Here is a 26,609-nt window from a genome sequence, read left to right on the forward strand (position 1 = left end):
GTTGCCATAGAAACTAAAAACTTGGCAGGTCTGGGGACGTGTATAGCTCCGAGTATAATCTACAAAATGCCATCTCGTAATTACAGTAATTCCGAAATGACAAACTATGGCAAGCCGAACTGACTTTTATTCATTCGCAGGATATGAATTGTTGATATCAACAATTCAACTGTCCCTAGTTAAAATGCTAAAATGCATTTACAGATATCAAGAATTACAGTTTGTAGTAGTTGAATGAAATTTTGTATTTAAAGAATGTGTATTTCTGTGAGTGATGACGCCATTTTTTATATCATGAATTAAAGTTTCTACTAGTGCAAATGTAATTACTGATATTAAAAATTGGCATTTCCACTAGTAATTAAATTCCTGATATCAAGAATTAGCATTTTAACTAATGCAAATTAAACTGTTGATACTGACAATTAATGTCCTGCAAATGAATCAATTCAAGTCAATTCGGCTTGCCATACGTGAACGCACCATTAGACCACCGCCCATCGCATCAACCACAACAACGTCCTCTCTCCTGCACAAAATGACTGACAGGCACATCAGTCATGTGAGTGTTGCATTCTTTTCGAAGCTTGTAGCTTCGATCCTCATTCATAGTAATGGAAAAGAGTGATCATTACATTTTCAGAAGTTTCACATTTTGTGTTCCAAAATAAATAAATAAATAAAGTAATATGGGTTTGGAACAACATGAGGGTGAGTAAATGATGACAGAATTTTGCTTTTTTGATTAACTATTCCTTTAACAGACCGACATTTAGTCATAGTAAATGCCTATTTTTTTTTTTTTTTTTTTAGCTCTGAACTACATATGATAAAAAGTCCAATGACTCAGCTTGGCATTCTCATCACATTTGCACACTCTCTCTCTGTTTAATAAGCCTGATGACTCTTGTTCTCAGAGAACTGTCATCCTTCATCTCATCGTATATTTATATGTGTGTGCACGTATCCATATGTGAGCGCATGTGCCCTTCCTGAGGGGAGAAACCAAACAATTTAACACAATGCACAAACTTCACATGTGCGCTGCCTGAATGTATAAAATTCAGTATTTAAATATCACTAGAGATAGAAAAGCAGCCTTGCGTGCTTGGCCTATGTTAGAATTATTCTAGAAGGAAGAGGGGATTGTTATGATATGTCAGGTTGGACTACAAGCATGTGTATGAGGGTAATAAGGAGTGAAAGTTGACCTACAATGTGATGTCATGCTGATTACATCATCACCACATAACCTGTACAGAGGGAGGCAGGGGGGATTACATCATCAATGTGTGCCCTGTGGGAAAGGGGGGTGGGAACAGCTGCCACGGCTGCTGACACCAGAGTGCCTCACAAAAGCAACAAACACATGCATGCATTTACTTGGCTAAATGAGGACATAAACATATAATTTTTATATTGAGCCAATTAGAATTACTATAGACTAACCCTAACATAACCCCTAAAAAAAAAAAAAAAAATCTTACATTTTTGGAATAATACTCAAAGTATTTAAAAATGTATTTATACATTTATTTATATTATTTAATTTATGTATTTGTATAATTTAGTAAATTGTGTCATATTTATTTTTCATATATCTGTTTTTATATTTTTTTTATATTTTATCAATTATATAATATATTATTTATTTTAAAATACATGATAATTTTTTATTGGTTTTATTTGTGTTCCCAGCACACATGTTTTTGTTTGCACACACAAAGTCCTCAGACATGTCCAAACACACAACAAACAAACACACACACACACTCACTCATACACACACAATGTGTATTGAGCACCCTTTTGTGCATGGTCTTTCAATGTACACTCTTTGAGGAATATTTCAAGATCTGTTTATCATATTATGTTGCGTTTGGGCTATTTTGAATCAGGATAGTGTGCTGTAAGTTACTATATGTCAGTATCTATGCTATATGTATGTTTCAGGAAGTAAAAGGAAAAACGTGACAAAAAGCTACTCCTGTTTATTTTATTTATGTGTATCAGTGGGAATGTCATACACTAATACTTACTGCAGTCTGGCCACTGAGTGAAAAAAAATAATAAATACTCATTGCATTCTACAAATTGAGACCTTTCCAATGATATATAACACATGACTATCTCATCTTTTTTTTATGGCTTTACCAACTCTGAATATAATTGTTGTGATAACAAATTTGCAAATGATGAGAACGAAACAGTTCTTATATATCAGCTAATTAAAAAGCATTATTTACGAATTTATAGGATCAGCTATATGCATTAGAAAGTCCAGATTCTAAGCTTTAAAATGACACCTGTTCAGTTCAAGCATGTGGTTATTAAATTATAATGTAATTATTATCATTTTTATTTTTTTCCGCAGGGAGCGCCCCCCACTGGCCTGGTATGAGCTCAGTTCAATTAATACTTCTATCAATAAAAATATATATATTTTTAAATATAGAATGTTCTAAAAAGGAGTACAAAACATGTCATAATTACTAAAAAGAAGTTGATAAAAAGATTCAATATCTTGTGATACTATGTAATGTGAGAAATATATAAACAATCGTAGTAGGCCGGTCATTTTTGACCGGGAACACAAAATGTGTTAGCACAAAATGAACACAACACCGCAAGGGTTGAGTTAAATTTTACTATTTGTACACTCTTGAAATCCTTTTCTTAGCACCATTAAAATGTTTTGCATTGTCAAAATATTTTCACAATCAAGCAAATTTTCATCCCAAATTTTCCCTCTGTTGTTTCCTTCTCATATACTTTTGCATTTCCCTCTGTCTGGACAGAGTACATTTTAATATGTTATTTTTATCATTATCTGTAATTCTCATTATCAATGGAATGGCTATTATCAGTATTGTAATACACTTATTTTAATAGTGTATTTAATACGCATGCTTGTAATCTTTAATAGTAAAACAATGTCTTTTTTTTTTTTCAAATCAGTATAAAAAAATGCAGTAAAACAAATACTGTCTTGATGTGTAAATACTTTGCAAATTGATTTTTTCTTCAGAATACAACAGATTTTTCACATAAAAGGTAAGTGATTTTATAACACTAAAATCATGTTAACATGCATATAGTTTACATCTTGTGGCTATACTTTTGAATAAGTGAGTTTTTTTTTTTTTTACGTTTACGGATTGGCCCCCATTCCCTGCCATTGTAAGTGCCTCACTGTAACCCAGATTTTGGCTTTTTTTTTTTTTTTTTTTTTAAAGAAAAGGAGAGACGTGTTGAAATTAACTTTTGTGGTAGTCAACATTATGTCACAAATGCTGTTGATTGATCTTAACTTGTACCGAACCCAAAATGTTTCTTTAATTGTCATAAAAAAAAAAAAAAAAAAAATCACAAAGCAAAAAAAATAAATAAATATATATATAGTCCTAAAAATGGGCTTCATGGTCTACAAGCAAAATATAGTTTCTTATTGCTTTGATTTGCTTTTCTTATTTGCCTAAATCCTTTGATTTAGTGGTCATATGACCCCGTTATGCATGTTCTTGACAGCTTTTGTGAGATTCTCTCAAATATATCAGTACCACAACAAAAAATAGATTGACAGAAGTGCAAATTTAGACCGTTCTCCATTTGTGTCAAGCATCTCAACATGCATACTTCATGTATGAGCACTCATAGATGTATCATCTCTCATGAGAGCACGCAAAGCAATGCTTTCCACATTATCCACACACACCCACACACTGAATACCAGCTCAGAACGGCACATTACATTTCTGAAACTGTCCGAGGGATGTTCGGTACCCAGACAAAGAAAGCTTTTAGACAGAACATTTTTTTTTTCTTGGTATACAACTGATCTGATTTTAAACAATTAATGTCACAAAAAGAACACAGGCCGTGATATACTGCCTGCTTTTAAACAGGCTATGCTTCAGTATGCTAGAAATTACAGCCCACCAGAAAGATAAAACTCTAGTGTCTCACACTGAACTACATTCCTACAAATTATTTAAGGTTAGATTTGTTGCAAAACCTAATGAGCTGCCTATCTACACAGCATTCTTAGACAGCGTTTCTTAAAGATATAGTGCCCTCATGTTATTCCAAACCCCAATGAGGGAAAGATTATCAGTGAATATTTAATAAACTTTCACGTTTTGTTTTCAACGTATGAGAGAAAGTCATATGGGTTTGGAACGCCATGAGGATGAATAAAAGATGACAAAGTGTAGATAAAAGTAAAATCTATTTAGAAATGGACTGTTTAACCCAATATTTGTGTGATGTATTCACATCGTTAGCTTAGCAACATGCTAATGTCAAAATGCTATCATTTCGCTGCAGTGCACCAAACTTCAAGGTCAAAAGTATATAGTAAAAAGACGTGTGACAAGAGGATCTATGTTTTAGTTCAAAACAAAGGAAAACAAACTTCACAGCTGCATGGTTTTGCAGAGCTGCAGTAAAGTGGAGTGGTAATTTGCTATTACTAAAACTTTTTTTTATAGTATTTATTATTTATTATTATGTTATTTATAATTATTTAATAATTTTAAGGAAAATAATAAATAAATAAAATGTCTTTAATTGTAACTGGGCCCAAAGTGATTTTGTACACTTAAGATCTAGTGTGAATGCACCTTTAGAAAGTAGTGGCCAATGTAGGCATTACACAGCAAGGCAACTCACTGCATTATGGAACAAAGCAAATATGTTCACTGGGAATTATAATGACAAGGCAATTTTTGTTTACATTTTAACACAGATGGTGCTAACTAGTTCAGTTGTGAGAGAGAAAGGGAGAGAGAGAGAATCCCCACAGATATCATCAAAGCAAAGTGGAGCATTTTCTAAATAAGGCTCTCCTGAAATAAAATCATAGTAGGGAGATGAAATCCACTGAGGGAGTGTTGGCCGTGTATAGAGTCACTGTGTGTTTGCTTTTACATCAGAAAGTTTATTAGTTAATAGGATGTATTTGCTAATGCAAGTACCACAAGTACTATTATTGGAACAAACGCCTAACCCTACGTCACTCATTGATTATGCTACATGAATGATTCCTCAAATTTTGTGGCTTGTTGAGTACAGGTGTGATGTTGCTTTTTGCAGACCTACAATTTTAGCCTAGAACCAGAATACCATAGAGATTTGGGTTGAACTCTTTAGACTTGAGCCAATACGCAACCAATATTCATTTACATTTTTCACCTTGTGGATGATAAAATTGGTGTGAAAATCCTATAAACTTACACTGAAGGACAGACCAGAACCTTTGTAATAGGTTCTTTTGAAATGGTCCAGTAGCGGGATTCTAATGAAAACTGTCACGGAGATGTCTTATTTATCCCCAAATACAAAAAAAAAAAAAAAAATTAAACTATATTTTGTACAAAGAAACTTACATTGAGGGATAGTTTACCCAAAAATGAAAATTTTCTCCATTTATTCACCCTCATGCCATCCCAGATGTGTATGACTGACTTTCTTCTGCAGAACACAAATTATGATTTTTAGAAGAATATTTCAGCTCTGTAGATCCATACAATGCAACTGAATGGTGACCAAAACTTTGAATCTCCAAAAAGCACATAAAGGCAGCATAAAAGTAATCCATATGGCTCCAGTGGTTTAATCAATAACTTCAGTAGTGATATAATAGGAGTGGGTGAGAAACAGATCAATATTTAAGTCCTTTTTTATAATAAATCTCCACTTTCACTTTTATTTTCACATTTTTCTTCGTGTTTTTGGCGATTCCCTTTCTTTGTGCATATCGCCACCTACTGGGCAGGGAGGAGAATTTATAGTAAAAAAAAATTACCCACACCTCACCCACACCTATCAAAACACTTTTGAAGAAATGGATTTAACCACTGGAGTCTTATGGATTACATTTATAGTGCTTTCCATTGCAGCTTCAAAGTTTTAGTCACCTTTCACTTGCATTGTGTGGACCTACAGAGCAGAAATATTCTTCTAAATTTAAGACTTAAGAACATTTCAGCCCACAATTCTCATTACAGATCACTAATAATTTCTCTAAAAGAATTGTAATCAGAATACTTAACTTGTTACTTCATTGTGAAAGTCATCACATTACTATTTGATCTATTTTTAAGCTACTTTCTAAAACACTTTTTACAGGAAATCTTGCTTTTACACACAATTACAAACCCAAACAGACATTGATATAAACATAATTCATGTTTTATATGTATCCTAAATAAATATTATTTAGAAATGTGTAAACAAAGTAATATACTTAAAAGTAATGAAAGTCAGTAACTGTATTCTAATGACAAGAATTTAAATGTAATGTGTTACACTACTTTTTGACAAAAAATTTGACTACAGTTACAAAAATTTATACTCTGCACTGACCACAATGCATTGACACATTTTACTGTTATTATTCCAATAGTTTTCAAAGATGATTCAAATTACCGTAACAGTCATTTTGGTTGCAATTTATTTTAAAGTATGTGTACTTTCAGTATACTATTCGATAAAATGTATTAATTTTCGATAATTATTTGATCAATTAAGCTTATCGATCGTTGGTTAATTAATTTCAGGACAATGCATTCAATAATCATGCAATCAGACGTTGATAAGGCTGTCTATACAGTCATCTACCGCTAGAGGGCAGTTGGCACTTCATGTCACTTCTTATCCAAATCACAGAAGAAGAGCCGCAAAGCCACCGATCAGAGATGAAGCGGGTTCAATGTAAACAATATTGGAGCATTTCTCTTTAAATTACCTTTGTTTTCTACACACACCGTGATAGTGTGTTGAAGTACAACATGACAACAAGCACTGTTGATGTCCTTGATTCATCCCAACCTACAATTACGTCAGCGATCGCTGGGAAAGCACAAAGGCACATTCAACTGATATCTCGCCATCATCACCTTAGAAACGGTATGTTAAGGACTGTGTTTATGCAGTGTGTTATGATTTGACTTAATTTTTTCAAATAAAAAAAAAGTCCAAAAGGTCTGAAATATCCCCGATCCACAAAATGAAGTTTTAATGAACTCAAATATGTATACAAGTTATTTTTAGCAATAGCCTAATTCATTAACAGTGATTAAACTCATACATATTTGTTCTAAACACAGCCTAAATGTATTAAAATACATTGAACTAAGAACATTTTAAGTGGAAAATGCCAATACTTGCATTCCTTAAGTGTAATAATTAAAATTATATTTAAACAGCATGCTACATGCACATATTATTTGGAGTCCTCAACATGTGTTTTGCGATACAAATGTTAACTATTAATCGATTAATTGATCGTTAATTTCCATGATGATCGATTATGAAAATGTCTGAAAATTTACATCCCTAACTTAGTGTACTTACCTAAGAAAGTACCGAGTAATTTTAGGTAACTACATGTACTTAATATGGGTTAAGGTTAGGTTCTGTTTCATTCCTCCTGACCGGCAGAGGCAGTGCTTAAGCACTAGTGGATTATCACAGCTCCAGCTAGATAGGTCGAGAGAATATACCAACAAAGTAACGAAGTGACGTAGGCTGAGCCTCGAGGATAATAGCCACATTAGCTCAGCGTTCAGCCTCTTTCACTTTCTCGCCTGATAGAGATAGATCATTATTCTTCATGCGATTCTGCGCTGTCAACTGCAGCTTACTAGAGCAGCGAAGTATCGTCCTCAAAAGCTGTGACAGCGTGCTCCTAAGCCTTTTTTATACGGATTGGATTATTTTGTCAGCATTTGGTGAGTTTTGCATTTTATTGGATATATTTTCACTATCTGTCGGTAACACTGAAAAGGTGGCGGTCCCCCGCTAACTTAATTATCTTAATCTCTATTCAGATTTTTGTGATACGCTATGCTCCTCAGTGCAATCCGGCGGCCAGTTATCAGAGTGTGGATATATTCTCTTTTACGTTTTTCGCGAGTGTTCCTTGCTGAACTGTCTTTCAGTTCTATCCGGAGGAATTGTATTCATTTTTTGTTCATCATCACGGTATCTTCCCGGGCTATTTACCGCTTTGCTTGCCTTAGCCTTTCAGTTCTATCCGGGGTTGGTTTTGTTAACGAAGTGATCATGGCTCACGGTTCTATTGCCACTAACCTCCAAATGACATGTAAGCTGTGTCCCAATACTCTTCTCCCTGACGACAGCCATGATGTTCGTCTGCCTTGTTTGGGAATTCAGCATTTGAGAGAGGCTATCACTGCTTGCACTGTAGTTTTCTGCCTATGTCAGAGAGGCGGTTCCGTCTAGATGGGTTAGACCGTAATTCAACGGTGAAACTCAGGGAGTCGGAGTAACCCCCCACCACAGAGACTCAGAAACTTTGTGCGTCTGCAGCAACCGGTGCAAGGTCCTACCATTCGGTCTGTCTCTGGCCCCTCATGTTTTCACAAGGTGCATGAGTGCAGCTCTGTATCCTCTATGGTCCAGAGGAATGTGGATCCTTCCTTATTTGGATGACTGGCTGCTTTGTGCCCCTTCAAGGCATCAAGCTGTCTGCGACACCAGACTGCTTTTAGAGCATGTGCAGAAACTGGTGTAATCAGTTACTTTCATTGGAATGACTCTGGATTCTCGTGCAATGTCTGCCACTCAGGCAGGCAATATTCAGCAGCTCCTTGCTCGTTTCCAGCTGGGAACAATGTTGCCATCAGTGTGTTACTACAGCTTATGGGAAGACTTCTATGATTCCTTTGGGCTTGCTCTACCTCAGACCTCTACAGCGGTGGAACAACAGTTTGCGGTTGAACCCCACCAGACACTGTCATCAGTTGATTGTTTTTTTTCCCCACTATTGTGTTCATGCATTGACACAATGGAATCGCTGGGAGATTTTAATGATAGGTGTACCCCTAGGGGTCATTCCTTCGCGTCGGGAAGTGGTCATGGCCGATGCTTCCCTATGGGGGTGGGGTGCAACATGGAATCACAGGGGAATTTGTGGCCGCTGGTCTCCAGATCAGTCCACGGACCACATCAACCTGCTGGAGTTACACGCGGTTTTCCTAGCCCTGCAATATTTCTTGCCGGTTCTGGCAGGCCATCATGTCCTCATTTGGTCTGACAACACCTTGACGGTGTTCCACCTGAACCATCAAAGTGGCACGAAGTCGCTCAAGTCCTTGCATCTCACTCACAAGATTCTCACCTAGTCTCTTCCCCAACTAGCATCACTGAGGGTGGTTCACCTCCCAAGGTCGATCAATCAGATAGCAGATGCTCTCTCAAGGGATCTTTTGCATCCAGGAGAATGGAGGCTTCACCCAGATGTGGTGCAGAGTATATGGCATCAGTTTGGTGAAGCAGAAGTGGAAGTTTTGGCTTTTCGCATCAGAGGCAACCACCCATTGTCGATTGCGGTTTGTGAAGACAGAGACATCCAGTCCGTTAGGGCCGAATGTGCCGTCTCACCAGTGGTCGAACTGCCTACTTTATGCATTTCCTCTTATTCCACTGTTGTGGGAGATATTTCACAGGATATCCCTGTGCAACCAGAGGGTGTTTCTTGAAGCGCCCCGATGGCCAGCTAGGCCTTGGTTTCCCATACTTCGGAGACTACTGGTGGGCAGACAGTGGCGGCTTCCACTCCAGAAGGATCTGCTATCGCAGATGGACGGCGTTGTTTGGCATGCAGATCCAGCCCGTCTGCAGCTTTGGGTTTGGCCTTTGGGTCCAACCCTCTTCTAACTGATTGTGAACCTGCTGTTGTTCATACTATTGTCAGTGCTAGGGCTGCATCCACACGTCAGCTCTATGCTGCGCGTTGGAATTTTTTCTCTTCATAGTGCAGGGATAGTGGGTTGGATCCTACACACTGTGAGGTTCCAAGAGTTTTGAGTTTTTTGCAACATCTCTTGGATGCAGGCAAGGCAGCTTCCATATTAAATGTAGATGCTGCAGCCATTTCTGCATATCATGTACCAGTTAATGGTTCTACTCTTGGTTCCCATAATCTTGTTTGTAGTTTTTTTTAAAGGGTGTGAGATGTTTAAGGCCAGCCTGCAACCCCCATTTTCCTGTGTGGGATTTACCACTTGTGCATGACTTTCTCTGTTTGCCGCCGTTCGAACCTTTGCAGACGGCTGACCTTAAGTGGGTATCTTTGAATACTACCTTTCTGTTGGCCATCGCTTCCACTAAGCAAGTCAGTGAGTTACATGAATTGTCTGTTAATGAGTTATGTATGCGTTGGTTGCCAGATGATTCTGGCGTTGTGCTTCGGCCAAATCCATAATTTCTTCCTAAATTTCTGTTTCCTCAGTTCATAAATCAGTCGAATAATCTGGCTGCATTTCAGTGTTCGTCCCAATCAGATGAGTCGAAAGATCACCTCGTGTCCTGTGCGAGCCTTGATGTGTTTCGTGGATGCTACCGTTCATCTTAGACAAACAGATCAGCTATTTGTTTGCTATGGTGGTGTCCGGAAGGGTGCTGCTTTATCTAAGCAGAGATTGTCACATTGGACTGTGCAGTTGATCACTCTGACATACAAGAGAGCCCAAAAGCCCTTGCCAGGAGGTATCTCTTGTCATTCTACTAGGGCTGTGTCTACATCTTGGGCTGCCTTTAGAGGGGTCTCCATGGCAGATATCTGTGCAGCTGCTACCTGGGATTCTCCATGTACCTTTGCCTGCATCTAGAAGGTCAATATTACTACCCCTCATGCTGCGAGTTCAGTGGTTCTTCAGGGACAGCCTTGACTGTTTTTCAGGTGTGTGGCATTCCTCATGACTATTTTGGCAGTAGTCATCCACTAGTGCTTAAGCACCGCCTCTGGCGGTCAGGAGGAATGAAACAGAACGCTAGTTATGTAGGTAACTGTGGTTCTGTGAATTCCAGATGACCGTCAGAGTTATTTGTCACTCTGAATGCACGAGAAAGACGTACCGAGGCTGAACGCTGAGCTGATGTGGCTATTATCCTTGAGGCTCAGCCTACATCACTACATGACTTTGTTAGTATATTCTCTCAACCTATCTAGCACCGCCTCTGGTGGTCATCTGGAATTCACAGAACCACAGTTACCTAAGTAACTAGCGGTTAAGGTTAGGTTTAGGGTTAGTAACTAGTAATTACTGTAGTTGTTAAAATTATATAGTATATAAATGTAGAACAGTACTGTAAAAAAGTGCTACCGTTAATTTTTTACTATATTACAGTAAAAAAAAGATGCTGTTGAGATTTTTGTAAATTAAAATTAGTGAAAATGAAGGGCAGTAAAGGGAGTACTACGGTGATGTATAAATACTTTACAATTTAAATAGCATATCATTCCTTCACATTGCAGTAATGAGAACACAATAATGACAAACTTTGTAATGAGAACTGGGAGGGGGATAAAATGTGCATACCAGTCATGAAAATAATGTCTCAGTTAAAAATCTTAACAGCCCTAAAAAAAAAAAAAGTAGGCTTCATTTTCTATATGCAAAATATAATTTCTTATTAGTTTCTTGTGATTTTGGATTAAAATTGGGACAAGGACATTTTCTCGAAAGGTTTCGTTAGAATAACCAATATAGGAACCATTCAGAAAACTTTTGCAATAACCCAGCAACCACTCAGAAAACCTTACTAACTACCTAGATGCAAACACCCACTACACCCTAACATCTTGGTTGGGAGTTTTGAATTGGCAAGCACCACTCACATTTTCTTCAGAAAATGTAAAAATCTATTTATTTATGTTGCACCAGCAGTAAATCAAAACCTTCCATACAGTGGCTTGCTCATCCATTCATTATTCTCTCTTTTTCGTCTCTTTCTTTATGCGCCACAGAGCCGGCCCCTCAGCTATCCAACCATGACACCGTTGCCATGGTTACACCCCACCTCTCTCTGCCAGGAGTATGCCAAAATCACACACATGCCGAGCAGACACACACTGCCTCTGCCTTTCATATACACACACATTCTGACAGTGATGCGGGCCGACGGGTACACAGAAAAGCTTCTCGACTCTGCACGTGTGTGTGTGGCGCAGCAGGTATGCAAGAAATGAAAGGAGAACACAGTTTAACAATCATGAAACACTCTTCATGCCAGCTCATGAATTATTCATCACCCCTTCATTCTGTTCAACTCTAACCTGCCTGATGTTCACACACACAAACACATGTACACATGGCTGCTTGTATTGAGTAATGCTTTTGTAAAACCCCTCTGTGCTATTGAATGAAAAAGAGAAAGAGAGAGAAATATTTTGTTTGTTTTCTGAAGTATGGTTGTAAAATAATAATCAGTCCTAAGTTGTCTTCGTATATTGCATCAACAAATTCAATTCAAAGGTCATGAAGCTATATCTTGCCAGAGATTTGGCATGTTTTAATGAAAGTTGCTATCTATCACAGCCATCATGCCCTGAAGATTAGTCTGCCGCATTCTACATACTATGTTTGTTTGAGGGATACAAGAAGTCAACTTCGGGCTTAACCAGTGGCTTGAGTTTGGAGTGAGACTGTCTGTTTGAGAGACCTGTTTGAAACAATCATTTCAAACAGGCAATTCTGTTTGGTGATGCTAATGACATACTTTTACACCTTTTATATACAGTAGATAAAATGCTCACACACAAACAACCGTACACAAACCAGGGCACACAACTCTTCAGACTATAGCAAGATAATAACACCCCAGTCTGCAAGTGGTCACATGTATTCATACGTAAACAGATACATGTGTGCTTATATAAACATGAGAAAAGAGTGAAGCAGCATGTTCTGACACACAGGCACCAGAGACACCCAGGCATGGCATAGGGAGGTAAAGCGTGCAGGAAAGAGGGCAGAGGTCATTGGTACACACCTTGGCATTAATATAGGGGTCAAATGGGCCACAGCGTTTGAACTCTTTGTAGTCTAGAGAGCTCTGGGAGAGGGGAGAGAACAGGAAGTGTGTTCAGCCTCACACATACACCCACACAACACACACACACTTAACACAGTGACTCAGTGTTAATGACCTTTATAATGACATGAAGAAATTGGCAAAGAAACTACCGACTGGCTTGTAGTCCGTCAGTTGATATGCATTTAAATTATAAACTGAGTGACTGTTTTGATAAAAAGAAGTCAAAAAACATTCACAACAAAATAAAAATATTCATTTTTCATATCTCGTGACCACTAGGTGGTGCTGTGCCAAAACTGTGCAGGTACCCTCAGGTCATGGTAGTCATAACACACACCAAGTGAATACGCTAAAGCGTTGCGGAGTTATAGCCGTATGTCTAATTTGGCGTGCTCTATGTCGAACTTGTTCGCGTGTTTTTCAAGAACTTTTTGACTAATCAACTTGATTCCATAAATTTTTGTTGGCCTGGTGGGAAGATGATCTGATTAAATTTTCATGCAAATCGGACGAACGGTCTAGGAAGAGTTAAAAAAAGTTTTTTTTTTCATTCAAAATGGCGGAAAAATTTTCAAGATGGAAAATGACGAAATACACTCGATTCGTCTCGAGCCAAGGAATTAGAGGAAACAAGATTTTGATTTTGATTCTAGCATTGACGGTTCAAAAGTTATTAGCATAAACGTGTGAAATTTTGGGCATTTGGTGTGCTAGAGAGTTTGAGTTAGAGACTCCAAATTTGCTCCAATTAATGTTCAGACTGTCCTCTATCTGTGTGCCAAATTTCACAACTTTCCCGCATACGGTTCTATGGGCTGCCCTAGACTCAATAGCGGAAGGAGGAGAAGAATAATAATAAAAAGAACATTAACGATTACAATAGGTGCCTACACATTTTCAGTGCTTGGCCCCTAATAATAACAACAACATCAAATACAAACAAATACTAATAATTTAATAATAAGAAGAATTATTAAATATTAATAATAAAGTGTGTATTATTATTAAAGTATATGTATTTATTAGAACGTTATTCTTATTATTAGAATCATTAAATATTAATACTTAAATATTTCAATAATTAAATAATAATAATAATAATAATGTTAATCCTTATTCATATTATTGTTTTTCCATAATTCAGAACCATTACAAAACAGTGTTTAATATTGTTTAAACAGACTATAAGGGGCATTTGTGGGTGTGGTACTAAATTTTCCATTTGTGTTACTATTAATTATTGATAACTTAATTCTACCTTAAATTGACAGTTGTTATTTTTGTCTGCTCTGTTTCATTTCATTTTGGGCCATTTCCTTTCATGCTACTATAAATCAATGTGCATAGTAATACTGAGAAATTATGTTAAATGAGAATACTGTGATAGTTACGGTAAATCACAGCACCACAGCTGAATAACAAATGAATGAAAGTCATTCTATATTATGCAAAACAAGGCTATTAGAAGAAAGGCCATTTCTGCTTTCCTTTGGGAACATTTCAGGCAAAACACTCCAATTCTGCACAATAACAGTCAAATACCGGGACACATGAATATTCAGGTTCATTTGTTGAAAGATGGTCACAGTGTTGGATGTAAATAGGCAACAGCTTTAGAACAGGCTGTCAGGAGAGAGCGAGGACAACTGTCCATATGACAGAATGAAGCCAGTCCTGAAGGAGTTAGGATTTTGAATACATTAGAGCAATTCATTCCACAAGCCTTAATTTGTGCTATTCAATATGTCCCTTAAGAACTAGTGTCTGCTATACTTACATTTAAATTCAAGATAAGTGGAACTTTTGATCACTCAATGGCTATGTTCAGGATGGGATACCTGCATACTCCCCATTGCATACTGTGCAGAACACTGTACACAGATTACTATTTTTAACAGTAAACAATATACAATGATAAACATTTCAAACTGTAATATACTACATTGTCACATAATCCAACTGTGTTGCATGTTTAATTGAGCAAGTGCCATAAAGTTATCTCAAAAATAAAAGTTGATTTGTGACTAAATCTCACAGATGTGCTAATAACTGTAACGAGACTTCCGCAAATAGCTCTTGTGCAATGAAGATGGCTTTGAAGCTTCTATTAAGGGTGAGATGTTACTGCACTCCAGTTTAGCTTTATCTGTACACACAAACACACTCAAGAGTGTAAATGAGAGCAGTGTAAATAGGCTGTAAGAGGAAGCAACAATCTTCCTGATAAACTGCTGTTATTCCTGAAACATGTCAAACATGTTTAACCCTGAAACTACTGCATTTACACACCCTCCCTTAAGTCAACATCCTCACAATAGCCCTACTAATAAACTCAGGACGTACCATTAGAAATGTAAGTCAACCTGTGTGACTGAATGACTACTCGTTTTCAGACCATTAAAAGGAATATTCTGGGTTATTTACAAATTACCGTCTGTAGACATAATCTATTTTGACTTTCAGTTTGAAAAAAATAATGGAAAACTTATTTTTCCCAAGGAAAGCCTTGTCCCATAGACTTAAATCGTAAGTGCATTATTGTAAATACATTTTTCGTCTTTTTATGCAAACTGAGGGTTGAGTCAAAATTATTTCCAGTGATAAGTAACAGCGTTCCACAAATGCTTAGATGGTTAGTTGTAAATAACCCAGAATTTTCTTTTAGATTTGGGGTGAGGGGTTTTCAGTGTCAAGTGTTCAGACCTGTTCATTGAGTTTGGGGTAAGATGGACCCTGATGGATGAGTAGTTTGACGATACGCTGGTCTCCCTTCCACGCCGCCAGGTGAAGAGGATAACAGCCCTTGTTATCAGCGACGTTAGTCAAAGCCTCGTTCCGTAGCAATACCTCCACAACCGCACTGAGAGAGAGATAGCCCAAGAAAGGGAAGATAAAAAAAAAATGTAACTCTAAAATTGGACATGCTGAAAGCAGAAGCGAAACAAGAAGAATTTATCTCTTGTTTTAATCTAAATGTCCATTTCATGTGTTCTTTAAAAGGGATAGTTCAAATAAATGTCAGAAGCCTGATGGCACCCTTTTACTTACATGTTAAGGACCTACAGAGCTTCAACATTTTCCTAAAAATCTTAATTTGTGTTCTGCTGAAGAAAGACAGTCATAACATCTGGGATGGCATCAGGGTAAGTGAATTATGACAGAATTTTCATTTTTGGGTGAACTAACCCTTTAATGACATTGGTTAGTAACTATTTTTTTTTTTTTTCATAAACTTATCTCCCACTAAACAGCTCAATAAATATTTACTTTCCCTGTGTGACAATATTGTATATATTTAGCTCTATAACAGTCACTGAAGTCAAAACCAAATCATCATTGAGGTCAAAGGTCAACAGGTGACCAGACTCACCTGTGTCCATTTAAAGCAGCATGGTGTAGAGGTGTGTATCCAGTGCTGTCCACACAGTTCACATTTGGTCCCCTCCAGATACTGCAAAACAGAGTGGACACAATTAGCGGCCACTAAGAAATTAGATTCTGGGTAATGTGCATAGAATTGATGTTGATAACATTGGTCTCCAAGTACAAGGAACATACTGACACATTTTGTGACACTTTGCATTCAAGTTATACATTTTATCATTAAGTGTATTACCAGGGAACCAAACATACACTATATTGCCAAAAGTATTCGCTCACCTGCCTTTAGACGCATATGAACTTAAGTGACATCCCATTCTTAATCCATAGGGTTTAATATGACGTCAGCCCACCCTTTGCAGCTATAACAGCTTCAACTATTATGGGAAGGCTTTCCACAAGGTTTAGGAGTGTGTTTATGGGCATTTTTGACCATTCTTCCAGAAGCGCATTTGTGAGGTCAGACACTGATGTTGGACGAGAAGGCCTGGCTCACAGTCTTCGCTCAAATTTATCCCAAAGGTGCTCTATCGGGTTGAGGTCAGGACTCTGTGCAGGCCAGTCAAGTTCTTCCACACCAAACTCGCTCATCCATGTCTTTATGGACCTTGCTTTGTGCACTGGTGCACAGTCATGTTGGAACAGGAAGGGGCCATCCCCAAACTGTTCCCACAAAGTTGGGAGCATGGAATTGTCCAAAATCTCTTGGTATGCTGAAGCATTCAGAGTTCCTTTCACTGGAACTAAGGGGCCAAGTCCAGCTCCTGAAAAACAACCCCACACCATAATCCCCCTCCACCAAACTTCACAGTTGGCACAATGCAGTCAGACAAGTACCGTTCTCCTGGCAACCGCCAAACCCAGACTCGTCCATCAGATTGCCAGATGGAGAAGCGTGATTCGTCACTCCAGAGAACGCGTCTCCACTGCTCTAGAGTCCAGTGGTGGCGTGCTTTACACCACTGCATCCGACGCTTTGCATTGCACTTGGTGATGTATGGCTTGGATGCAGCTGCTCGGCCATGGAAACCCATTCCATGAAGCTCTCTACGCACTGTTCTTAAGCTAATCTGAAGGCCACATGAACTTTGGAGGTCTGTAGTGATTGACTCTGCAGAAAGTTGGCGACCTCTGCGCACTATGCGCCTCAGCATCCACTGACCCCGCTCTGTCATTTTACGTGGCCTGAGTTGCTGTCATTCCCAATCGCTTCCACTTTGTTATAATACCACTGACAGTTGACTGTGGAATATTTAGTAGCGAGGAAATTTCACGACTGGACTTGTTGCACAGGTGGCATCCTATCACAGTACCACGCTGGAATTCATTGAGCTCCTGAGAGTGGCCCATTCTTTCACAAATGTTTGTAGAAGCAGTCTGCATGCCTAGGTGCTTCATTTTATACACCTGTGGCCATGGAAGTGATTGGAACACCTGAATTCAATTATTTGGATGGGTGAGCGAATACTTTTGGCAATATAGTGTATAACTTTGCCGGTGCCATGCTCTACCATCTGAGCAACATAAACGCGTATAAAAGCTATAATAGAAGTAATATGGAAATAAATTGCTGGCAAAAATGGAAATGTGTCTGATATATTTACACTAAATCTACAATTCAGATGTGTTGCATCTTGCATTAAAGCATGTGAATGACTGGAGATCTAGATCGATATCTGGTGTTTGTCTAATGTATGATTCACCCAGCTAATGCCATGGGAATGAAAATCCCAGAATTTTCTCTGCATCATCCTTCCTGCAGGATAATGACTATGTTAACACAGATACCAGAAAGTGGCTTATTGCAAGAAAGTTGCGTTCCTGTTTACATGCACTGTAATAAGCATCTTACTCTTTACTTCCATATACATGCGGCTCGGTCAGTAAGCCGCTTTCTCTACAAGGACATAATTTTCCTGCGACGCCTCTAAATAACAAACATGGCATCTGAGGAAGACTTTGCAACTTTTTCTGTTGCTTCGCTTTATGTCCAGATATTCCAGAGTTGTTGCTGTATTTGTTTCCTTAACTTTCTATTGCAAACTGCTGCAATAGTGGGGGTTTCCCTCTTACATCAAACCTTGGGATTCCGGTGTGTATAAATGGGTATAGTTTATACTGTATATGCTTTTCTCACTTTACTCCCAGAAATGTTGAACTCTATCCACTGTGTTGACTTGTTGTTGGGCTCCATCCTATGACGTTTGTTATCCGGTCTGTTCACGCACATGCGCACTCTTCAAGAATGAGTAAGAACGGCACTTATGCATTTACATGGCCATATAAACCGAATTCTCCAGGAGAAACCCAGGTGTGTTAAACCACTTTCTCTTAATCCCTTAATCAGCATAAGGAAGTTGGCATTCTCATTTACATAACTTTTCAGAATGCCACTTTCTGCAAAAACCATGGAACAAACCGTTTTCTTAAGTGCATGTAAACGGTCATTGAATTCCTAAAGCATTCCATTCTGGATGAATCCAAAGGGGAACACTTTGATTCTTGTTTATTTTTAAATCTGGAATCAAACCATGAGTCATAACTGAGGTCAAATTCTGCTAGCAGGTGATCTTGGAACAGCTTGCGTAATACTGATTGCAGGTGTATCTGTTCAAAGAACGATAACATAAAATTTTTCTTGGCCTGAAGGGTGTGAAACACTTCAGACTTTATGGGTTGTAGATAATCTGGGAAAAATGAGGGAAATTCCATGGAACATTGCACACAGATGCTAAGATTTTGGTACATTCTTCCAGCTCTGAGATAAAAGGCATCACATCACCAGAAATAAATGAGATAACCTGGGACTTGATGCCAGACTTTGCTGAACACTAGAAAGTAGTATCTGCCTAAGACATCATGCATCCTGACCGATTCTGCACATAAAAATGTCTAGAGCTGGCTGAATTCAGCAGTTTCATTCTGATGGGCTATAACCAAAGTTTTCGAAAAAGTTCACAAGCAGGCTCCAAAATTCGCAACAGAGAAAATTAGCCACAAATATATTTTTTTTCTGTCCATATGGCAAAAGAAATAAGCCATTTTTTTCATGTATAGTGCAGGTCGTTGTGTCACTCACAGGTCTTCGAAAATGCCACCTCTCACAAAAATGACCAAACGAAAATTCCCTAAAGGGGGATTTAGTTCCTCATATTTTTGTCCCGGTGGCATAACGCCAGGAATGTGTTGTCATATGAAGTTAAGGAGTTACATAAATGAAAAAAATAAATAGATAATCTTTCAGTTTCCTACCTTCTTCAGAGGGTGTATAAGACCTAATTCAGTCTAAGTCAATCGACCGTATCTCTTTAATTTGATTCACTAACGTCAGAAAAAAAGAAGGAATAACTTTCTCAAGTTTACACACCCCTTTCAGAAAATATAATTCTTTTATTCTTTTAAAAATAAAAGAATAATATAATATAATACAAATCTATACAATTTTTTATGAAAATATAATCAGTTCTGATGAATACTGAAAACAGACATGGTGTATTAAAGATTATCTGTCTTTAATATACATCATAACTGATTTAGCTGAAAGGTTTGCTCTCTCAGGATTTCATCTGTTAACATTTTCAATGCATTTTGTTAACATTAAATGGCCATTTACAATGTTACTGATGAGTATTGACCTGTAATTTTAAAAGGATAGTTCACCCAAAATTTTTAACTCTGTTATCATTACTCATCTTCATGTTATTGCAAACTTATGACGGAGCTGTTAGGGAGACTGTTAGTCTCAGTCACCATTCACTTTCATTGAATAGAAAAAGAAAATGCAGGACCATAATTAGGCTGTATAATTATAAAAAAAAATAAAATAAAAAAAAATATATATATATATATTGTACCATTTTGGATGAAGTAGTATTATGAGTTTTATTCTCAATCTGCTTAAATCCCCCCATATGAGCCATATGAGGGGGGAATCAAATAACTTCATCAGGGCAGTACAAAATAAAAAACAAACTGCAATTTTTATGATCCCTCCTATATCTATATACAGTTGTACTCAAACGTTTGCATACCCCGGCAGAAATTGTGAAATTTTGGCGTTGATTTTGAAAATATGACTGATCATGCAAAAAAAAAAAAAAACTGTCTTTTATTTAAGGATAGTGATTATATGAAACCATTTATTATCACATAGTCGTTTGGCTCCTTTTTAAATCATAATGATAACAGAAATCACCCAAATGGCCCTGATCAAAAGTTTACATACCCTTGAATGTTTGGCCTTGTTACAGACACACAAGGTGACACACACAGGTTTAAAGATTAATTTCCCACACCTGTGGCTTTTAAAATTGTAATTAGTGTCTGTGTATAAATAGTCAATGAGTTTGTTAGCTCTCACGTGGATGCACTAAGCAGGCTAGATACTGAACCATGGGGAGCAGAAAAGAACTGTCAAAAGACCTGCGTAACAAGGTAATGGAATTATATAAAGATGAAAAAGGATATAAAAAGATATCCAAAGCCTTGAAAATGACAGTCAGTACTGCTCAATCACTTATTAAGAATGGAAAATTTGGGGATCTCTTGATACCAAGCCAAGGTCAGGTAGACCAAGAAAGATTTCAGCCACAACTGCCAGAAGAATTGTTCAGGATACAAAGAAAAACCCACAGGTAACCTCAGGAGAAATACAGGCTGCTCTGGAAAAAGTTGGTGTGGTTGTTTCACAATACGACGATACTTGAACAAAAATGAGCTGCATGGTCGAGTTGCCAGAAAGAAGCCTTTACTGCACCAATGCCACAAAAAAGCCTGGTTACAATATGCCCGACAACACCTTGACACGCCTCATAGCTTCTGGCACACTGTAATTTGGAGTGACGAGACCAAAATAGAGCTTTATGGTCACAACCATAAGCGCTAAGTTTGGAGAGGGGTCAACAAGGCCTATAGTGAAAAGAAAACCATCCTCACTGTGAAGCATGGTGGTGGCTCACTGATGTTTTGGGGGTGTGTGAGCTCTAAAGGCATGGGGAATCTCGTGAAAATTGATGGCAAGATGAATGCAGCATGTTATCAGAAAATACTGTCAGACAATTTGCATTCTTCTGCACGAAAGCTGCACATGGGACGCTCTTGGACATTCCAGCATGACAATGACCCTAAGCACAAGGCCAAGTTGACCTTCCAGTGGTTACAGCAGAAAAAGGTGAAGGTTCTGGAGTGGCCATCACACTCTCCTGACCTTAATATCATCGAGCCACTCTGGGGAGATCTCAAACGTGCGGTTCATGCAAGACGACCAAAGACTTTGCATGACCTGGAGACATTTTGCCAAGACGAATGGGCAGCTATACCACCTGCAAGAATTTGGGGCCTCATAGACAACTATTACAAAAGACTGCACGCTGTCATTGATGCTAAAGGGGGCAATACACAGTATTAAGAACTAAGGGTATGCAGACTTTTGAACAGGGGTCATTTCATTTTTTTCTTTGTTGCCATGTTTTGTTTTATGATTGTGCCATTCTGTTATAACCTACTGTTGAATATAAATCCCATAAGAAATAAAAGAAATGTGTTTTGCCTGCTCACTCATGTTTTATTTAAAAATGGTACATATATTACCAATTCTCCAAGGGTATGCAAACTTTTGAGCACAACTGTGTGTGTGTGTGATATATATATATATATATATATATATATATATATATATATATATGAATGTATGCTTAAAATAGCCAAAAAACTGAAGATTTCATACAAAGGTGTACACTACAGTCTTCAAAGACAAAGGACAACTGTCTCTAACAAGGACAGAAAGAGATGTGGAAGGCCAGATGTACAACTAAACAAGAGGATAAGTATATCAGAGTCTCTAGTTTGAGAAATAGACACCTCACATGTCCTCAGCTGACAGCTTCATTGAATTCTACCCGCTCAACACCAGTTTCATGTACAACAGTAAAGAGAAGACTCAGGGGTGCAGGCCTTATGGGAAGAACTGTCAAGAAAAAGCCACTTTGAAACAGAAAACCAAAAAGAAAAGGTCAGTGTGTGCAAAGAAGCACAGACATTGGACATTATATATATGTATTCGTGTTATTGGAAACTTTTTTTTGCAATCCTACATTGCAACGTAGGTTGCAAACTTGACTGTTGCAGAATATCAAGAGTTTAGATATGAGAAACTAACTAGTTAGTAAGAGTGTGTGTGTGTGTGTGTCATGTTTATGTGGCATCAAATGAGCTGAGGCATTCACAAAGCTGCTGTCCAAATTAAATTTTTGGCATGAACGTTACAAGAACTAAAAAAAATGTATGCTCCTCATCTGTTCTCAAACAACAACTTCTGCACACTGGACCTCAGTGAAAACACCCAGAGGCTATGTACTCAGCATAAAGACATCAAAAGGCTGGATTTCTCTTGCTCCAGCAGTGAGTGTATCATGTTTGGCAGCATCTACAAGATACAGGGACCACTGATGAGGAAAGTCCCTGATACAGCTAGACAGCGATTAGAAGAAAGCAGTGCGATCACGTGCTGTGATGCGGCATGTACTCGCATTTGTGGCATGTTTGCTCGGTGTCAAGACAAAGAAGCATAAATGAAGACACAAAGGACAGAGACTAAAGAAGAAGAGGAATGGAGAAGCCGGTCGTAGAGAGGCTCTGTAACAACAGTTGGAGAATAGCCTCCCTCTGATTCCCTTTCACTCACTCTGAAACTCATCCACCACTGCCATCATTCAAAATAGCGCAACTGTGAACAATTTTTCAGCAGCCTTGGCTCCCATAAATTTTTTATTTTTTTATAGGGATTAAAAAAAATCAACTTTAATAAAGAGTCTAAGTCATGAACCAAACCGACCAGCACTGAGATGAATCACAACATTACAAAGTTTTTAATTGTGATTTAATGTAGGATTGTCATAATGCCAAAATTTCAGTAGTTAGTACCGATACAGCAAATTTCACAGACCAATTTCGATACTGCAGCAAAAATGGCAATGTGCTATTAAATACACGTCTTTAGCCTATTTAAAAAGTTTCATTTCAATGTAAATAATAAATTTAAAAAATGCATGCTTTCTTCAAGTGTTTCTCAATTAAGTATGCATTGCTTAAATGTTTAAGTAGGGCCCTACTGAAATTATCCCCCCCCCCAATCCTGTTTTTTCCATTGTATTTATTTTTTTTTCCATAATTCCATGTTTTCATCATACCATTTTTCTTTACCAAACTTTTATTCAGTAGAACAGCACTTTTGCTTGTAATATATTACTTAATTTAAATTTTTATTACAATTATTATTATTACTACAGTAAATATTTTAATTTTACTATATGGTTGTAATATATTTCTGTCATCTAGCTTTTATTTTAAATCAATCTTTTTTTATGTGAACTTTAATTTTGATGTGTGTTTTTGACCAAGTTTCACACCTCCGAATAAGCAGTTCGCTACATGGTCCAGTGTGATCGTTAATGCACAAATGCTGTGATTTAATTATAGAACTATTTAGTCTATAGTTTCAAGTGTATTAACGGTAGGCTTCACACATTCACTTTAAAACATGCAGCTCATGCAGACTAAGATTGCAACCTTTCATAGTTTAATAATCACAATAGGACATTTCACGGATTTAATTTGATCAACTGTGCATTCATTTTTTTCCTGAAATTTCAAATTTGTAAGCATTTAGCCTTGTGTCAGTTATACCGATAATATAGTGTCAATTCGATACCCACACACTGTATGCCTGACACACGCCAAATTCAGAAACACTGGTATCGTGACATCTATTTTTTAGTATCGACTTGATACCGAAGTATCTGACCTTTTGACATCCCTAATTTGTAGGAAAAAAGCATTGAACATGAAAATTAAAAAAAATTAAGCATTATGCATTACGAATGTAGTAATCGAATCATAAACAATGGTACACTAGAAAATTAAGTATAAAACAGAATATGTTTTAAGGTATCACAAATGTATAAATATACACATATCTATAAAATCATATATTATCATTGAACAGTCTCAGAGCTCATAGATGTTCTGTCTTGAGGTTTATATATTGTTGTTAAAAATCGTGGTTTCTATGGTGAAAATTAATCAGATGTTTACTTCCAGTATCCTACCACTTTTGCTGTAAGTGTCAGACTGGGAGCCGGAAACCATCATTATACAGAGGAAAGACAAGAACTAAACAAGTGGATGAGACTGCGAATTGCACAAGAGTGTTGCTGCTTCACATGTTATTGCTCACAGGGCATGTAATGAACCAACATCATTTGACCTGTTCAAACATTCATTGCCACACTCATACTTTAGTGCATTATATCCCACATATTTCCTCCGTTAGATTTAAATAATTATATCAAACCATCCTCTCTTTCTGACAAAGTTTTTGACAGTGTCATCTTTACAAAAGGAAGTCACAGTGCAGTGTGGTTTGCAGAAGTCCACACAATGGGTTGCACTCATGTCTCATGACAGCACAATGTGGTAAAGAGAGAATCATAAACATACTACAATAACATAATATTGTAAAACTGCATAGTATAGCAGAACAATGAAATATAAAAATGAATGATACATCATCCGTGTTAGGTGTATGTTTAGTTATTTTTAATAGTTTAACCACTACACATTGTTGCTTTACCTTTGCAAAAATGTTCTAGCTAACCTCTGCAGTAAACATCTGGCAACCTTTTGCAGCAAACTGTTTGGTGGCAAATGTTTCACAAATTAAAAGGTGCTGTAAGAACAGGCAATTAGGTGTCTTTTTATGATTATTTTGACAATTAGACAAATAGCCAGTCAGAAACACTCTCTGCTTGTTAATCATTTTGCATGTTCAGGATTTCTGACATGTCTTTGGAGGGCGGGATTTTAGAGACAGGAAAGTAGTTGAAGCAAGCACAATGGATTGAAATGCTTACAGCACTTCAGAAAAAAAAGAAGTCAGAGGTTGCACAACTTGCAGTGTATTTGCTGATCATAATGGGAGTGTTACTTATTTGAGCAACTTTATGATGTAAATTCAAAAAGTAATGGTCTACATGCAACTTTGCCTGTAACTTAGAGCTTACTTAAAATTACATCTCAATATTTCAGCCTGCTGACAATATTCAATATATACATTATCTCGATAATTATCTACTTGATCTAAAAAAATTTAATCAGAGGAACCATCATTACACCCAAAAAGCCATTGAAGCCAAGTATTTTCAAAATGTTTAATGCAAGAAAAATGTAGTTAAAATTATGAATGCATGTTTTCCACATTCTCTATATGCACACAAGGAATAATCCTATCTAATAATTTTCATTTAAGTGCAACAATACATATGTGGCAGACAGGTCTCTTGCTCATCGTAAAGAAGCAGGAACCGGGTTTACAACCAAAAGACTTTTAATTCAACACAACATAAAACTGCTTTTCAGCATAATAAAACCATAATGCACACACAGCTCAGTGTGCTCTCTCATTCTGATGACTTTTCAGTCCAACAGGCAGAATGCACATGTTTAGCGGCTGTGTGCACCTCCCTCCCTCTCTCTCGAACTGCCGTCACCGGCTCCTCTTTATCCCTCTCCCGGCTGATTGCGTTAACTCAGCATCAGGCGTCCATCCTAACGGCCCAGCCCCACCCTCCTCCTTGTCACACCATAGTAATAAAATGTATAATTTTCCTACACATATTTTTACTAACATGTTTCAGGGTTCACACAACAATTCAGTTACTGTTTGACAGTCAAGTTTATTATTATAATATATAGTAATACTGAATTATTATTATTTTGAGGATTAGATTTGTATTATATAACAGTAATATATTTAGGGCTGCAACTAAAGATTATTTTGATAATCGATTATTTTTACAATTAATCGATTAATCGGATAAAATGAAATTTCATTTCCTGTATTTTATTAAAATATGGTTTTTCAAAAACTGAAATGATAAAGGGCGTAAGGATTTGGTTTGATTTGCATTACTGAATTAATGATCCTTTACTCTCACAAAACTTTGAACAAAGCCTGAATCATAAAGAAAAGTTACTTTTAAATTTATTATGCAGTGTAATTTGTAGCAGTTAAAAATTTTAGGAATTGCGCAAATGTGTGAACCAGCAACACTTTGCTTTTGTAATACGTATGATCCACTCCGAGCACTGACAACAGCATATCATGAGCCCCGTGCATGCACAAAGAACAGCACATCGCACGTTCATTCCGAACTGCACAAAGACCAAAGAATCATTTGTGGTTTAATAAATCACATATGACCATTTTGCTGTTATTTTGATTAATTGTGCAGCCCTGAAGAATCGAGGAATTAATCTTATTGCAAAGCCTTTAGGGAACGTGGTAGCCAAATAAAAAGTGCTAGAAAAATGCACAATTTTCACAA

The 26,609-nt window shown here is 37.3% G+C and overlaps 1 protein-coding gene across 5 annotated transcripts in view; it reads right to left on the minus strand.

Annotated features, from left to right (window-relative positions):
• Positions 1 to 26,609, minus strand: part of LOC127418878 (ankyrin repeat and SAM domain-containing protein 1A) — a 171,063-nt gene that overhangs the window by 91,194 nt on the left and 53,260 nt on the right. For 4 of the 5 annotated variants that reach the window (XM_051659750.1, XM_051659749.1, XM_051659751.1 and 1 more), the window contains exons 2-4: positions 16,217 to 16,297; positions 15,550 to 15,706; positions 12,802 to 12,864 (exon numbers count right to left, since the gene is read on the minus strand). In XM_051659750.1, the coding sequence (XP_051515710.1) occupies positions 12,802 to 12,864; positions 15,550 to 15,706; positions 16,217 to 16,297 (301 nt within the window). The remainder of the gene's footprint in view (positions 1 to 12,801; positions 12,865 to 15,549; positions 15,707 to 16,216; positions 16,298 to 26,609) is intronic. The other variant, XM_051659752.1, reaches the window with a different exon arrangement.

Source organism: Myxocyprinus asiaticus, chromosome 28, assembly GCF_019703515.2.
Source record: "Myxocyprinus asiaticus isolate MX2 ecotype Aquarium Trade chromosome 28, UBuf_Myxa_2, whole genome shotgun sequence".
Taxonomy (NCBI): domain Eukaryota; kingdom Metazoa; phylum Chordata; class Actinopteri; order Cypriniformes; family Catostomidae; genus Myxocyprinus; species Myxocyprinus asiaticus.